This window comes from Sminthopsis crassicaudata, chromosome 4 (genome assembly GCF_048593235.1).
Source record: "Sminthopsis crassicaudata isolate SCR6 chromosome 4, ASM4859323v1, whole genome shotgun sequence".
Classification (NCBI taxonomy): domain Eukaryota; kingdom Metazoa; phylum Chordata; class Mammalia; order Dasyuromorphia; family Dasyuridae; genus Sminthopsis; species Sminthopsis crassicaudata.
The window spans coordinates 112,409,740-112,428,724 of NC_133620.1; the positions used below are offsets into that span (position 1 = coordinate 112,409,740).

The 18,985-nt window shown below is 34.4% G+C and overlaps 1 protein-coding gene across 1 annotated transcript in view; it reads right to left on the reverse strand.

The window, feature by feature from the left end:
* Nucleotides 1-18,985, reverse strand: part of USH2A (usherin) — a 1,025,480-nt gene that overhangs the window by 637,884 nt on the left and 368,611 nt on the right. The window contains exon 21 of the mRNA XM_074264677.1: nt 2,536-2,666. Within this exon, the coding sequence (XP_074120778.1) occupies nt 2,536-2,666 (131 nt within the window). The remainder of the gene's footprint in view (nt 1-2,535; nt 2,667-18,985) is intronic.

The following is an 18,985-nucleotide window of genomic DNA, read 5'->3' on the forward strand; positions in this document are numbered from 1 at the left end:
GAGGACAGAATATCCAGAAGAAAAAATCTCAAAGAGTGATATGAATTGGTCTCAAAAAGGTTTCTTGAAAGTGCTCATAAAAGACTTTAAAAGACAAATAAGAAAGGAAATGACAGGTATGCATGACAAAGTCAACTACTTGGAAAAGGAAAGAAAAAAAATTGTCTGAACAAAAGAAGTCATATGAAAAAAAATGCTCTAAATCACTATTGATTAGAAAAGTAGAACTATAAGATACCACTTCATGCTTCTCATATTAGCTAAGATGACAGGAAAAGATAATTATAAATATTAGAGGGGATGTGGGAAAACTGGGACACTAATGCATTATTGGCGATGGTGAAATGATCCAATCATTTTGGAGAGCAATCTGGAACTATGTCCAAAGAGCAATAAAATGGTGCATGCCCTTTGAGCCAGCAGTACAATTATTAGATCTGTATCCCAAGGAAATGATAATGGAAAGAAAAGGATCCACATGTGCAAAAATGTTTGTAGCAGCTCTTTTTGTGATGGAAAAGAATTAGAAAAGGTGTAGATATACATCATTTGGATAATGGCTGAATAAGTTGTGTGTAATGTTCTAGGTCGTTTTCTTGGAGGTCTCTGGGAGCAGCCTTCATTTCAGTTGAGTAATCACCACAAGAGTAGCCAGGTGTTAAAGTCCAAATTGCTTATTATCTTTCAAAGTCTTGTCTCCTTTTCTGGGGCTGGGCAGCTTTCTTAGAGTCCTTCTAGAGTCTTGGTTTCAGTGGAGAAACTGAGGAGAGCCTGCCACCAAGGTGATGTGAGAAGGGATGAATGAATCTAAGTCCAAGGGCTTGTGCTTCAGCCTCCATTCTACTGGTTTTCTCTAGCTCTCTCTCCAAGTCTCTGAGAACTTAAGCTCCTGCCTCCAGTTCTCTTGTCTTCCCTGCCTCTGAATCTGGCTGAGTTTGTCTGAGTTTATATGCTCTCTTATCATAGGTGTGAATCTTGTAGAATTATATTAAGTACATGTACTGAACAAGAGAATAGTAAGCACCATGCTAAACTAGATAAACATTGTCTTTATCAATTCTGCTGACAACACCTTGTAAGAATCTTTTGTTTCAAGTTCAGAATTCTGAAACATAAAAGTTGTGGTACATGAAGGTAATGGAATATTATTTTTATATAAAAATGATGAACGAACTGATTTTAGAAAGGCCTAGAAAGATTTACATGAACTGATGCTGAGCAAAACAAGAAGAACCAGGAATATATTGTACACAAAAAGAGCAAGAATATGCAATGATCAATTATGAAAGACTTGGTTCTCCTCAGTGGTTTGGTGATTCAAAGCAATCCCAATAGACTTTGGACAGAAAATGCCATATGCATCCACATTGAGTGTAAATCAACACATCGTAGGTTCGCTTCTTTTTTTTTTTTTTCTTTTTTTTTTTTAATCTCTCCCATAGGTTTTCCTTTTTGCTCTGATTTTTCTCTGTCAACTTGATTCATAAATTTTGTGTCAAATGTTAATTAGTTAATTTTTCTAAAAAACTAATTTGGGTATGAGTCAGAAGGCTTAGATTAGAATTCTGATTCTTATACTTAATGGTTAGCAGCTAAATGGTAGAGTGTGCATACTTGCAATTGGGATGAGAGTTTAAATTCTTTAGATATTGCTAGCTGCATGATTCTGGGAAAATCATTTAACCTCTTTGTGTTTCAATTTCCTCATCTTTAAAATGGAATTAATAAAAATAACCTAACTTTCAGGACTATTGTGTGGATTAAATAAGATATGAGCAAAAGTCTTTGCAAGTCCTGACGTACCATATAAATGCTAGATATTATTAATAATTATTCTTTGTTTTACCTTATGCAAGTTAATTTATCTATGACTTGACATTTTTATCTGTAAAATAAATGGAAAGATATGTGTGTATGACACACTTTTAAATTCTATTGGCCCTAATATTTTCTACATCACATTACTGAATCTAGACATTCGAGAAAATAACAATTTAACCTTTGATTTATAGCATTTGCTAATTTCCAAAGTATAAATAATAAGACTAGAAATTTAGTAGGTATGATCTAAATCTAGCCTCTATAGCATTTGAGATATTCTATATAAGGCTAAAACTATTCCTCCAAAAGCAAGAAGACAAAGTATCTGAATAAACAGTTCTCATAATAAAAATTAAAACCTAATAATAACCATATGAAACAATGTTCTATATCACTAGACAATAAAGAGAAGGCCAAGCTTCAGGTCAATAAAATTCATCTTCCTGAGAAAAATCCAGCTTCAGATACTTAGTACCTGTATGACCTATACAAATCACTAAACAATATCTATCTCAATTTCTTCAGATGAGTTCTAAACAACTGAGCTAATTAATTGATCACAAAAATATCAATCAACCTTCACTGAATCATTATGAATATTCACTAATTAGAAACTAGGGTATTGAAAGGATGATAACCCAGTCCTTGCCTTCAGGAAACTTAGAAAGAAGACTGTTTAAATTATTTTTTTCTTAAGCTTTCATAGTCACTTACCTGAGGATCATAAAGAAAGTAAGGACGTCCTCTCTTCAGCTGAAGTGCAAAGTATTCCTCTTGATTGCCAGGTGATACCGCTAACACAATCAAACCCTCAGGTTCCCTTGTTCGAAAGTTGACCTTGATACCTGGTAAGAAAAATGCAATCAGAAAATCAGTCCTAATTTTACCGCTAACTCTTTCAGCTAAAGGTGCATTTACTTCCATTATTATTTATGATGCATTGAGTACCGATAAGAAATCACATTCAGCAGCGTACTGGAATATCCCCTTTACTATTTCACTTTGAATTAGAACCTGCTCTTGAAACTCAAGTCTTCTTTGCTAAACTGCTCATCAATCAATACATGATAAGACAGTGCCTACTCTTCAAATTTACAAACTAAGTGATACACATAAAAATGAAAAAAAAAAATTGATGTCTGTACCAAAGTAGAATCAACATTTCAATATAAAAAGCTTATTATCATGTCATAAAAATGAAATGAAAAAAAATGTTTGTTTAAAGTATAAAGATAAAGAACTATTTTTTACAATGAGATCATGATTCATGCAGGATCAAAGTGCTCTTCCCCAGCCACCACAGTCCTAGGTGTTATAACTCCTCATTAGACTGTCAGTTCCTTGAGGACAGGGCAACTTTGCTTTTGTATTGTTATTCCTTAACACTGTGTTTCACATATTGTAAGTGCTTTTTACATCTTTTTTTCCATTCTTTTTACTCAACAGCAAGAGTTCACCACACTTGAAACACTTGCCAGAGTAATACATCAAATAAAACTGCCTGGTATACCAAGCTATCACAACTATTTCTTAATCTCTCCCATTCATTGTCTCAGAACACAATTACTGTTAAACTTTACATTTTTCAAAAACAGGGTGATATATCAATCAAGAAAACTAATCTTTGGCAATGTGAGGAGATTTACATTACACAAGATTAGAGGGGGTATATAAGTCTTACCTGTACTCTGCCCCAGACAGACATCAAAATATAAACATAGTGTTACAATTTGGATTCTAGTTTTAGGAAGAGTATTTAAGAGCTGAAAAATGCCCTGAACAGTATATAAAGATGACAAAGGGTCTCCAGTTTATATTTGGCTAAATGAACCAAAAATGTTTAATATGCAAAATAACATTTAGGGAAAGAAGGACATTTTTTAAAGAAAAAGCTCTAGATCAAAGAATCGATATTTTAGACAGACAGATTTATTTAAATGCAAATAACATGTATTAATGCATACATATGTGTATATATGGCTGTATATATGCATGTAAATGGACAGCACCACCTTGAGATATTTTTTTTTCTCTCTGGAGGCCTCCAAGCTAGGATGAAAATCATTTTCCATAAATTACTAAATGTAAAGGATATGTTTCTTCATATATATAGGCTGGATGATCTAGGTGTTTCTTTAGTTCCTTTCCAAATCTCAGATTTTGTAATCATTTAATTGCCAAATGATGGAGACTTAAAAAAAAAAAAAAGACAAAATATAAATGTATAATAAATTTAGATAGAAAAAAATGATGTCCTTTTTAGTTTGAACTATGCAATCTGATCTCATTGCTTCCCTATCTCAACTATTCCATCATTTCAATTTGTTTCCTTTTTCCTTGAGTTCTTAACCAGTTCCTTATCCTACACATATAGCAGACTCCCATTTAACTGAAAAGACTGAAATCATTTTAGATAAAATGCCCCAACTCTCCTTCTCCATATTTCAAAATTTCTCTATGTCTGCACCATTTCCCCCTTCCTATTACAAAGGATGAAATGATATTCTCAGTTTCTTATCATGATTAAACTACCCATAGTGTTTTTTTTTTAAGCTAATTTTATTTAATTTTTTCTGTGACTTCTTTTAAATTTAAAGCTTTTTATTTTCAAAACATATACATAATTTTCGGGACTTCCGGCCAAGATGGCAGCGTGGAGGCAGACAGCTGCTTGAGCTCTTCATTTTCTCTCAGAACTTACTTCATGACAAGCCTCAAACTTAATGCTTGACCGAGAAAGAAATCCACAAATAATCACCAAGAGAAGACATCCTTGAAAGTCGCCAGAAAAGGTCTGTGTTTGCTCAGGGGAGGGTCAATCAGACTGGGCACAGACTGAGGGCAGGCAGCCAGAGTGAGACAGACAGCTCACACAGCTCAGACCAGAGGGGGAGGAGTACGATCTCTGCTGTTTCTGCAAAAAGACTTTTTCCCCAGAGTGGATACTCTGTATTGGCAGCAAGCCAGGAGCAGGGAAAGGGTGTAAACACCAGAGGTAAAGATTAAAACCCCAGAAAGCCAGCGTCTCTCAGAACCCGGCCACCCCCAACCCCTACCTGGACTGACTCAGCGCTTTCTCAGAACCTCAGAGCGCAGACTCAGTACAGTCATTGCTGTTCTGTTAGTGGCTCTGCTGCCCTACCCCCAGTCTGTAGAGGAAGCCCATTAATACCATCCAGCCCCATCCCCCGCAAAACAGACCAATTCTTTCTCTTGTCAGTTTGTTTTCTTCAATTCGTACTCTGACAAAATGAACAAAAAGTTCAAAAGGGCTCTAACCATTGACAGCTTTTGTATGGAGAGAGAGCAGAATTCAAACACTGAGGAGACTAAAAACAGACTGTCCCCAGATGAATCCCCTAAGAGGGATATGAGCTGCTCCTCAATACAAAAGAATCTCATAGAGGAAATCAAAAAGGCTCTCACAAGAGAGCTGGAAGAGAAATGGGAAAAGGAAAGGGAAGCTTGGCAAGAGAGCCTGGAGAAGTCATCCCATGCATTCAAAGACAGAGTGGATAAAGAAATCAAATCATTGAAAAACAAGATTAGTGAGCTGGAAAAGGTAAACAACTCCAAGGAAAACAGGATTAGTGAGCTGGAAAAAGAAAACAGCTCTCTAAAAAATAAAATGGAAAAAATGGAAAAAAATTCCATAGAAGATAAAAACTCAGTTGGACAATTACAAAGAGATATAAAAAAAGTGAATGAAGAAAATACATCATTGAAAATTAGACTGGAACAAGTAGAAATGAATGACTCAAGGAGAAACCAAGAGGTAGTCAAGCAAAACCAGAGAAATGAAACAATTGAAAAGAATGTCAAGTACCTTACTAGAAAGACAACAGACCTGGAAAACAGATGGAGGAGAGACAATTTGAGAATAATCAGACTCCGTGAAAAATGTGAGGAAAAAAAGAGCTTGGACACCATTTTCGAGGAAATTATCAAAGAGAACTGCCCAGATGTTCTGGAAACAGAAGGTAAAATACACATTGAAAAAATTCATCAATCACCTACTGAAAGGGACCCTAAAATCAAAACACCAAGAAATATAGTGGCCAAGTTCAAGAACCATCAGACAAAGGAAAAGATATTGGAAGCTGCTAGAAAAAAGCAATTCAGACATGGAGGATCCACAATAAGGATAACCCAGGATCTAGCAGCGTCCACATTAAAAGAACGCAGGGCCTGGAACATGATATTCCGAAAGGCTAAGGAACTTGGTATGCAGCCAAGAATAACTTACCCAGCAAGACTGTGCATCATTTTTCAGGGAAGAAGATGGACATTTAACGAAATAAATGAATTCCATCTATTTTTGATGAAAAAACCAGACCTACATAAAAGGTTTGATCTTCAAATACAGAACTCAAGAGATTTCTAAAAAGGTAAAAAGAAATCTTGAGAACTATACTTCTGCCAAAAAAATATGTAAAGAAAATATGTACAATTTGTCTTAGAAACTAGAGGTGGAAAGGAAATTATATCATAAAGCGTAAAGAGGCAAAGGTAACCTATTATATCTGAGAGAAAGAAAGGAGGGAGATGAACATAGTGTATCAATAGACATATTTGATTTATGGTGAAACTTCTTCCACTTCATTGAAAAGTGAAAGGGAAGGAGATAAGCTAAGGGGAAGGGAATACAGAAATTTCGAGGAAAAGGGGTAAAATAAGGGGAGGATCTTTAAGGTGGGGGAGGGATCCTAAAAAGGGAGGGCTGTGAAAAGCAAGTGGTGTTCACCAGTTTAATACTGGGTAGGGGGGTAAGAGGGAAGGAAAGGGGAAAAGCATAAGCAGGGGTTAATAGGATGGCAAGCAATATAGAATTAGTCCTTCTAACCATAAATGTGAATGGGCAAACTGCCTCATAAAGAGGAAGCAGTTAGCAGACTGGATTAAAAGTCAGAATCCTACTATATGTTGTTTACAGGAAACACACCTGAAACAAGGTGATACATTCAAACTAAAAGTAAAAGGGTGGAGCAGAATCTATTATGCTTCAGGCAAAACCAAAAAAGCAGGAGTAGCCATCCTCATCTCAGAACAAGCAAAAACAAAAATTGATCTAATTAAAAGAGATAAGGAAGGGCATTATATCCTGCTAAAGGGCAGCATCAATAATGAAGCAGTATCAATATTAAACATATATGCACCAAGTGGTGCAACATCTAAATTCTTAAAAGAGAAATTAAGAGAGCTGCAAGAGGAAATAGATAACAAAACTATAATAGTGGGAGATCTCAACCTTGCACTCTCAGAATTAGATAAATCAGACCACAAAATAAATAAGAAAGAAGTCAAAGAGGTAAATAGAATACTAAAAAAGTTTGATATGACAGATCTTTGGCGAAAGCTAAATGGAGACAGAAAGGAATATACTTTCTTCTCAGCAGTTCATGGAACCTATACAAAAATTGATCATATACTAGGGCATAAAAACCTCAAAATCAAATGCAGTAAGGCAGAAATAGTAAATGCATCCTTTTCATACCACAATGCAATCAAAATTACATTCAATAAAAAGCCAGGGGAAAATAGACCAAAAAATAATTGGAAACTAAATAATCTTATACTAAAGAATGATAGGGTAAAACAGCAAATCATAGACATAATTAATAACTTCACCCAAGAAAATGACAATAATGAGACATCATACCAAAATGTGTGGGATACAGCCAAAGCAGTAATAAGGAGAAGTTTTATATCTCTAGAGGCCTACTTGCATAAAATAGAGAAAGAGAGGGCCAACGAATTGGGCTTACGACTAAAATTGCTAGAAAAGGAACAAATTAAAAACCCCCAGACTAACACAATACTTGAAATTCAAAAAATAAAAGGTGAGATAAATAAAATTGAAAGTAAAAAAACTATTGAATTAATTAATAAAACTAAGAGTTGGTTCTATGAAAAAAACCAACAAAATAGACAAACCCTTAGTAAACCTGATTAAAAAAAGGAAAGAGAAAAAGCAAATTGTTAGTCTTGAAAATGAAAAGGGTGAACTCACCACTAATGAAGAGGAAATTAGAACAATAGTTAGGAGCTACATTGCTCAACTTTATGCCAATAAATTCGATAACTTAAATGAAATGGAAGAATACCTTCAAAAATATAGCTTGCCCAGATTAACAGAGGAAGGAGTAAGTAGTCTAAATAGTCCCATCTCAGAGAAAGAAATAGACCAAGCTATTAACCAACTTTCTAAGAAAAAGTCACCAGGACCAGATGGATTTACATGTGAATTTTACCAAACATTTAAAGAACAACTAACTCCAGTGCTATATAAACTATTTGAAAAAATAGGGATTGAAGGAATCCTACCAAATTCCTTTTATGACACAGACATGGTACTGATACCTAAACCAGGTAGATAAAAAACTGAGAAAGAAAACTATAGACCAATCTCCTTAATGAATATTGATGCTAAAATCTTAAATAAGATATTAGCAAAAAGACTTCAGAAAATCATCTCCCGGATAATACACAATGATCAAGTAGGATTTATACCAGGAATGCAGGTCTGGTTTAATATTAGGAAAACTATTAGTATAATTGACCATATTAATAATAAAATTAATAAAAACCATATGATCATCTCAATAGATTCAGAAAAGGCATTTGATAAAATCCAACATCCATTCCTACTAAAAACGCTTGAGAGTATAGGAATAAATGGACTATTCCTTAAAATAATAAGGAGCATATATTTAAAACCTTCAGTAAACATCATATGTAATGGTGATAAACTAGAACCTTTCCCTTTATGATCAGGAGTGAAACAAGGTTGCCCACTATCACCATTACTTTTCAATATAGTACTAGAAACTGTAGCCTCAGCAATAAGAGCCGAGAAAGAGATTCAAGGAATTAGAGTAGGAAATGAGGAAATCAAATTATCACTTTTCGCAGATGACATGATGGTATACTTAGAGAACCCCAAAGATTCTGCTAAAAAGCTATTAGAAATAATTCAGAACTTTAGCAAAGTTGCAGGATACAAAATAAATCCACATAAATCCTCAGCATTTTTATACATTAACAACACAATCCAACAGCAAGAGATACAAAGAGAAATTCCATTCAAAATAACGGTCGATAGTATAAAATATTTGGGAATATATCTACCAAAGGAGAGTCAGGAATTATATGAGCAAAATTATAAAACACTTGCCACAAAAATAAAGTCAGATTTAAATAATTGGAAAGACATTCAGTGCTCTTGGATAGGCCGAGCGAATATAATTAAGATGACAATACTCCCTAAACTAATCTATTTATTTAGTGCTATACCAATCAGACTTCCAATAAACTATTTAAATAACCTAGAAAAAATAACAACAGAATTCATATGGAACAACAAAAGGTCGAGAATTTCAAGGGAAGTAATGAAAAAAAAATTAAGTGAAGGTGGTCTAGCTGTACCTGATCTAGAACTATATTATAAAGCAACAGTCAACAAAACCATTTGGTATTGGCTAAGAAATAGACTAGTTGATCAGTGGCATAGGTTAGGTTCACAGGGCAAGATAGTGAGTAAAAATAGCAATCTAGTGTTTGACAAACCCAAAGATTCCAAATTTTGGGATAAGAATTCATTATTTGACAAAAACTGCTGGGAAAACTGGAAATTAGTATAGCAGAAACTAGGCATGGACCCACATTTAACACCACATACTAAGATTAGATCAAAATTAGATTTAGGCATAAAGAACGAAATCATAAATAAATTGGAGGAACATTGGATGGTTTACCTTTCAGACTTGTGGAGGAGGAAGGAGTTTGTGTCCAAGGGAGAACTAGAGACCATTATTGATCACAAAATAGAAAATTTTGATTACACCAAATTAAAAAGTTTCTGCACAAACAAAACTAATGCAAACAAGATTAGAAGGGAAGTAACAAATTGGGAAAACATTTTTACAGTTAAAGGTTCTGATAAAGGCCTCATCTCCAAAATATACAGAGAATTGACTTTAATTTATAAGAAATCAAGCCATTCTCCAATTGATAAATGGTCAAAGGATATGAACAGACAATTTTCAGATGATGAAATTAAAACTATTTCCACTCACATGAAAGAGTGTTCCAAATCACTATTGATCAGAGAAATGCAAATTAAGACAACTCTGAGATATCATTACACACCTGTCAGATTGGCTAAGATGACAGGAACAAATAACGATGAATGTTGGAGGGGCTGTGGGAAAACTGGGACACTGATGCATTGTTGGTGGAGTTGTGAAAGAATCCAACCATTCTTGAGAGCAATCTGGAATTATGCCCAAAAAGTTATCAAAATGTGCATACCCTTTGACCCAGCAGTGCTACTCCTGGGCTTATATCCCAAGGAAATACTAAAGAAGGGAAAGGGACCTGTATGTGCCAAAATGTTTGTGGCAGCCCTTTTCATAGTGGCTAGAAGCTGGAAGATGAATGGATGTCCATCAATTGGAGAATGGTTGGGTAAATTATGGTATATGAATGTTATGGAATATTATTGTTCTGTAAGAAATGACCAACAGGAGAAATACAGAGAGGCTTGGAGAGACTTACATCAACTGATGCTAAGTGAAATGAGCAGAACCAGAAGATCATTATACACTTCAACAATGATACTGTATGAGGATGTATGCTGATGGAAGTGGATATCTTCAACATAGAGAAGAGCTAATCCAATTCCAATTGATTAATGATGGACAGAATCAGCTACATCCAGAAAAGGAACACTGGGAAATGAGTGTAAACTGTTATTTTTACCTTTTGAATCCAATTCTTCCTGTACAACAAGAAATTCGGTTCTACACACATATATTGTATCTAGAATATACTGTAATATATTTAACATGTATAAGACTGCCTGCCATCTGCGGGAGGGGGTTGGGGGAGGAAGGGAAAAATCTGAATAGAACTAAGTGCAAGGGATAATGTTGTAAAAAATTACCCATGCATATGTACTGTCACAAAAAAAGTTATAATTATAAAATTAAATAAAAATTAAATAAAAAACATATACATAGTTTTCAACATTCACCCCTGCAAAACCCTTTGCTCCAATTTTTCTTCCTCCCTTCCCCTCATCCTCTTCCAAGATTTCAAGTAATATAATATATGTTAAACATGTGCAATTCTTTTATATATATATATATATATATATATATATATATATATATATATATATATATATATATATATATATATATATATATATATATTTCTACAATTATACTGCTCAAGAACAATCAGTTGAAAAAGGAAAAAATGAGAAAGTAAACAAAATGCAAACAACAAAAAAGTGAAAACACTATGTTGTCATCCACACTTAGTCCCCACAATCCTCTCTCTAGGTACAGATGGCTCTCTCCATCACAAGACCATTTGAATAGGCCTGAATCACCTTGCTATTAATAAGTCATATCCATAAGAATTGATCACCATATAACCTTGTTGTTGTATACAATGTTCTCTTGGTTCTAATGACTTCACTTAGCATCAGTTCATATAAGTCTCTCCGGCCTCTCTGAAATTGTCTTGCTGATTGTTTCTTATAGAACAATAATATTCCACAACATCCATATACCATAATGTATTCAGCCGTTCTCCAACTGGTGGGCATCCACTCAGTTTCCAGTTCCTTGCCACTTCAAAATGCTACCAACATTTTTGCATATGTGGGTCCTTTCCTCTCCCTCATGATCTCTTTAGGATATAGGCCCAGTAAAGACACTGCTAGATCAAAAATTATGCACAGTTTGATAGCCTTTTGGGGATGGTTGAGAAAAGTTGGATCAATTCACAACTCCATCAACAATGTGTTAGTATCCCTCTTTTCTTACATCCCCTCCAACATTCATCATTATCTTTCTTCTGTCATCTTAGCCAATCTGAAAAGTGTATAATTCTACCCATGCTCTTGATACGATATCTTCCTCCAGGATGGATCCTTAATCTATCAATTATACCCTTTCCTAAGAATTGTATGTTATCTTCTTTTCCATTGGTTCATTTGCACCATGACATACCCCTACAAATATGGGCAAGTACATACAATACTAAAAAAAGCTTTCTTTCATTCTCACTACTCAATCACATTATCAATTTGATTCAGATATTTGTAGTGTGACTACTAAGCAAAAGTGAGATTTAGTAGAAGCCTCAGAGTCTAGACCTAAGGTCAGGTACCATCTCTTACTGCCTTTATAGAGAGTATCTTAGGGTACTCTAAAACAAAGAAGCTACTGAATTATTGCTAGTCCTTATTGGTGGAGAAAATTAGTTTCCTAAATCAATGAAATCACAGGTCTAGACAAAACAACATTTTTTAAGTATAAAGAATTGTGTTTCATTCTAGAAACATAACAATGAAAAATAGTATGATCTCTGCCCTCAAAGAATTTAAAATTCTAATGAGGAGGAGAAAAGATACATACAAATAACAATGCTAAAAGCCAAAATGTGACAAAGGCAAAGCAGAGATCCAAAGTGCTAGGAGAAAAATGAAATATCATATTTAGAAGGAAGATCTAGAAAGACTTCATGGAAAAGACTTGTTACAATCAATGGGCTCTCATTCTCACATTCAAATATTAGATGTCCCTGGACCCTGGTTTCCTTTTGCCATATACTAAAGAGTATGCATTTCATCAACTCAGATAACTAATTGTCCTGACTTCATTCTTGGAGTGCCCAGCACTACCAACATGAGAATCAGATCCAAAGTCAGGGCTCTTAATCCTATGTGATCTTCATGTGAATACATTCTAAAGTAGGCATGCCAATTCCAATACATATTGGCAAACACACCCATTTACAGATCATAACAAATCACTGCTTGAACCACACACATAATGTTTACATTTCTAACCCTCTTAAACTCATTCCACCTATCTTACAAGGGCACACTTAAAGACAGTCATTTCTAAAAATAAATCCCAGCATCAGAAAAAAAAATTGATGTTTTCTCTTATGCTTCTAGAAAGAGAGATAAATTTATCATACTGAAGGTGGCTACAAGCATATTCCAGGCTCAGTTCATGGCTGCCATTTCCTTGACTCCACCTAAGGAAGGCCTTCAAGGAAGGGAGGGATTTCAACAAAGATGCCAATAAAAAACAACCTAGACATTGTGGGACAGCCTGAATAAATGAATACAATAGAGAATAAGATGTAATTGGTGAATAGCTAAGTGGTTTTTTTTGAAAAGTAGAGCATATAAATAATAATATAGTATAATAATCCTTTTCCATCTTTTTTGCTGCCAGATTTCTGGGAAAAGGGGCTATCTGAAGGGGGATGGTCTAATCAAAATGTATCCTTTCTAACTCATTCACATTCACATCTGGCCAACCACTCTATTAAAATTATTCTCTCAAATATTACTTATCACTTCTATATTGACAAATTCAAAGATCTTTCCTTGGATCTCAACCAACTCCTCTCCAATTTATAATGATAGATACTCATCCTGGACATAAAGTCTTCCCTTACCTTCAGGATACATACTCTGATCCTGCCTCAGTTTTATCTTTTTTTATTTTTTATTTTTTTTTACCAGCTCTTCTTAAATGTTAATATTGATATTCTCCCAAGCTCTGTTCTTTGTTATTATCTGATCAAGGTTTTCTTTCTTGGCAAATTCAGTTATTTCTGTAGCTTCAATTCTTACTTATCAAGGTCATATCTTCAATCCTGAAATGCCTTATGACTTTCAAATCTAAATGTCAAATTGAAAGGCAACAGGATATTTGCAAGTAGTTGTCTAACATTTCAGAATTGGTAAGTCCAGAACCAAGCTGATTATCTTTCCAAAAAAAAAAAAAAATCTGTTCCTCCTTTTGACTACAAAGAAGCTTATTTTAGGGAAAAGAAGACAGAACTAGAGGTTGCAAGATCTGAATTTAATCCCAGATCTTTCATTTACTACTTATGTGACTTTGGGGAAATGACAACCTCCTTGGACTCAGTTTTCTCACTGTAAAATTGGAAGGTTTAAGTAGATGATGTCTAAATTTCTTCTGGCTCCACATTTATTATAATGTGTCTGTCCTTAGCATTGCCACTCACCTGGTCACTTTGATGAGGTTTAGGTTTGGGGGCTCCCTTCTGTCAGGGAACCAAATGATGAGGTCTAGATTTAGGGAACCAAAATGAGATTAGGGCTTCTGATGGTCAGGGAATTAAATGATATGGTCTAATGACAGGTTTGAGGTTCAGGGAACTTAATGGAGAGGTTAAGCTCCCCTATACCCCTTTGGGATTCGGCACATGGGTAGGCAGTTTTGGAGACCCCCTTTTGGTGGCTCAGAGATTCTCTGTAAATAAATTTACAAACCTGAAAACCTAGATTGATAAAAGAGGTTTATATAGGCATTGGGAAGCAAAGTAGTGAAAGAGTACTGGCAGAGAAGTAAAGTTTAGAGAAATCCCAACAGAGAGGCATAAAGTCTCATTAGGGAAATAGGTGAAGATACAGAAAGGCTAGTTCTGGAAGAGAATATTATTCCATTGGGCAGAGGTTTCCTTAACATAGTTTAGCATGGCATGGCATGGCATGTTAGGACCTCTGCAAGGAGTTGTTTCAAGTTGGCTCTTTTATAAGCCTTGGCTACAAGCTGGGAGTTGCTCTTTATGAGGCGGGGTACAGCTTCAGTTGAATTGAATAGAAGATGTTTAATTGAATAGGGTTGGAATTCTTTAGCTCAGGACTCAACCAGCCCCACCTAGACAAACCACTTTATCTGATTCCCTGGGGTGGTCATAATGCAACTTGATTTGATACAGTTCAGCTTTTTCAGATTTTCAGATTTTCAAATAACCAGCCTTTTATTTTTCTCTTTCCTTTGCAGATTCTCAAAGTCAGAAAGAAAGAAAGAGAAAAAGTATTGGGGCTCCCCTCGTCAACTTTATCTCATTCAAAACTGTGGTAATATCTTTATTTTTTTCTGTCACTTGCCTCCATATCCAATCTGCTTTTATTCCTGTATCCCTATTTCTGCAAAGCCTTATACTGTTTCAAACTCTCTGTTCTCATGGCTACTACTTTAACCTAGACCTTTAGGCTACCTGGATTATTATATTAGTTTTATAGCTATATTGATGTTCCTTCTGGTGCATAGCTGTGATTATGTCACTTTCTCCTACCCCCCAAATTTTTTTTCACTTATTCCCCATTGCTCAATAACAAAATTCAGAGAATATTTTCTTAAATTATATTTTTGCACTTTGCCAACTATTTTTACAATATACTTAAGTGAATGTTCAAAATACTGTCGCTGTCCATACATGAAAAATCTTTAATATGCAAGTTCATTTGTCACCTCTCCCCCAAAAAATCATTTAACTATAGCAAAAATTCAAACACATAAAGGAAAAGAGAGAAAATTCAATAAATTGAGGGAAAATGTAATATAACATAATGCAACTTGATTTGATACAGTTCAGCTTTTTCAGATTTTCAGATTTTCAAATAACCAGCCTTTTATTTTTCTCTTTCCTTTGCAGATACAAAACAACAACAACAACAACAAATAGTAATGGATGTGTTTCTTATACAAGGAAACTATGAAAAAGATGAAGATGTGCACCTACAGTGCAAATTTATGTTATTGACTGTTAGTTAATTATCTCTGTAGATACAGTTGAAGAGTATCCTTTGAGCCACACACTTTTAATCATATAGTCAATTCTCTGAATGCATTAAATCCACAACTGAACATGTTTAGATATGAACACATCAATCTTATTAGAGTGCAGTAGCATCCAATAGATGCAACATCTTTAATGTGAATGTGCATTCAGTTTTTATCTTCATAGAGAAACAGAAAAAAAAAAAAACAAAAAGAAAAAGAAAATCCTCCAGGTTTTGTAAGAATTTAGTTTTAAATGAAAAGAATTAGCAAAGAAAATAGTGTACACAAGGCATATACCATTGAAAAGGGTTGGGAAATCAGAATATTTTAAAACTTTCCAACTAGATTGAATAAAAAATATCAAGGAATCGAATCTCTGGGAAAATCAAAATATTTTAAAACTTTTCCACCAGATTGAGTAAAAAAAATCAAGGAATCTAATCTCTGGGAAGACTGAGAAATCATGAACCCTACTCTGTTCAACTTCTGGTATTTCCTAAAAAACTAATTTTCTTAAATTGTTAACATTGTGATTAAAAATATATGTAATGGCAATATGACATAGCATTCTTTAATTAGGTTTAATAGTTTAATCACCCTTCTCAAAAAGAGAATCTTCCTTTCTCTTACTTAAATTCTTATCCCCTAGGAGGATTTCTTTTTTTCCTGCAGATAAAGAGCCATCAGTAAACCTCTGCACTCTCAAATAAATGTTTTAAGTGCCTAAAGAGAGTTAAATTACACTTTTCTGAAGTGAGGCTAAGAGTAGGTATTGTTGTTGTTGTTGTTGTCTAAGTTTTTGTTTGTTTGTTTGTTTTTTGTTAGAAACTATTGATTCATAAGGAGAAAATTCATCTATAGGATTACATGAGAATATAAAGCAACTTAATTTAGGTTAATTGGAGAAATGGGTTAGAAAAAGAAGTGAGTTAAAATCATTTTTAAAATTACTGGGGAATGGACGTGATCTAATAATTATGGCCTATAGTTCCTTTCCTCAGTCCTCAATAAAGATCAGAAAAAGGAGTGCACCAACAATTCATAAAATAGCACACTGCACAAAATAAAAACCACACAAAATAATATTGGAGAACTCAAATATAGACAGCTCCCACCTAAAGACTTAGCCCTATCAGATTCCAAAAGTAAGGTACAGTGAGACAAAATAAACACCCAGACTTATGACACAGGGCTCAATGATAAAGATCCCTTTTGTTCCCCATGGTAGTAATTCTGCTTGAACAGACTGTTCTCCCCAACTTCTCAAGAGGCAGTAGATTCTAAACATTCCTGACAAGTAAAGGGAAAGTGACTAAAAAGGGAATGGGATCAGGGTAAGGGAAGAGAGTTACAAATGGGAGAGAAAGCACACTAAATTCTTAGAGCCTTAGACTCTAGTTTAGGCCAATTGCCTTTTTTCCTCCCCCTCCAAATCGATTTACTTAGCACACAATAAGGTAAAAGATGAACAATAGGGAATTTAGAGAAGTTATTGTTCTTGGAGTATCTTGAGGGAGCATGTTTCAATCTTCTATTATGCAGAGAAAAATTGAAAGAATAAATTCTAGATTAAGATTTAAATCCCAAGTAGATGAACAGGAAGCATCATAAGCAAGGTCAAATAAGTGAAACCTCAAAAAGAAAACAAAGTACATCAAACAAATATTTGAAATAGTTTATATTTTCTCAATAAAAAATTATTTTACATTAATCTACTCCTCCCACTAACACCCTTTACATACAAAAGGATTGAAACATGCATGTTGATACTCCCTCAAGTACTACTTTTCCAAATTCCCCATTGTTCAATTTATGCATTTCCTTTGACCTACTCTTCCATTCTATCTCAGCACAGAGAAGGCTATGTCCTTGATCTTGCCATCACCCACAAATATTCCATTTCCATGTTCATAAACACTGAAATTCCATTTATCTTGTCAAATCTCCCATGACACTTCATCCTCTCATTCTCTTAGCTGAGAATCTTGCCTCATATTTGAAAAAAAAAATGTGTGTGTGTGTGTATACATGTAGCTATTCACTGAGAGTTTCATCTTATTCTCTTCTCATTTCACATCATTCAAAAGCTTTCTCCTCTCTCACAACTCTTCTCCACAACTTTCCGAAATGAATCAACAGCCCTTTTCTTTACCAAGACATATCCTTTGATATGTACAAATGGTTCTTTTCAATTTATCTTCTCCAATACATTGTCGCCTCTATCATCTCCACTCTCTTGCTAATCTCTAATTGCTCCTTTCCCAACTGTTACTGCCTATAAATAATAACCATATATCTCCATTTAAAAAAACAAAACAAAACAACTTACTCTATATTTTGCCTAGTTATCTCATTTTGTGGATGATGCACACACATAATATAAGTATGCATGTATGTATGTATTTATATCTGTATACACATATATACACATGTAATTCTCACATCTAAAGTCTTTCCTCCTGACCAGTCTTGTATCTTTTGGACATATTGAGCCAAATGTTCTGTAAACATTCTAAACTCAACATTCCATTATCTTTCTTTCACAACTACCATCTCTTCCTAACTTTCCTGTGACTGCTAAAGGCACTATCATCCTCTCAGTCATCCAGGGTCACAATCTAGTTATCCTCAATTCTAACCCCCAACTATATCCAATATGTTCACAAGTTCTGTCACTTCTACCTTCACAACATCTCTTATAAAAAAAAATCTCTTCTCTCCTATGATTCTGCCACTGATATAGGTCCTCATCATCTTTTACCTAGATAATTTCAATTGCTTACTGGTGGATTCCTCCTCTCACTTTGGTCCATCCTCTACTCAACTATTTAAGGTGTGATCTTCCTGAAGTGTAAGTGTGGCTATATTATCCTCCCCACTACAAAATCTAGTGCTTCCCTAAGGTCTTTATAATCAAATATAAATTCTTCTTTTTAGCATTTAAAGTTCTTCATGAACTGGGTCCTTCCTACCTTTTCAGTCTTCTTACATCTCATTCCTTTCTACATAACTCTGCTCTCTTTGCTGTTCCTCACACAAACTACTCTGTTTCCTTACACCATGCATATTCAGTTCAGCTATCCCCCAGACCTTGGATTCTCTCCCTCCTCACTTGGCTCTCCCATAGGTCTCAGCTAAAATTCCATCTTTTCAAAAAAAAATTTCTCAATCTTTTTTTAATGTAGGGGTCTTCCCTCTAGGATATTCCTATTTTTCCTTGTTTGTACATGGTAATTTTCATCTTATTTTCCACTGTATTGTAAACACCTTTAGGCAAAGGTTATTTTTTTGCATGTCTATGTATCCTCTGTATTTAGCTCAGTGCCTGTTACATAGTTGACTTGAAATCAAGTTAAAATAATGATGACAACAATAAATACAAATAGACAATAAAATATCAGATCCTACTAGGTACCATTATATTGCAACAAAACTGAAAACAAAAAAAATATTGGTTACCTAAGAAATATAGAAAATATCAGAATCAAAATAATATGAAATTAAGATGATCCAATTTTAGTAAGTAAAACTGAATT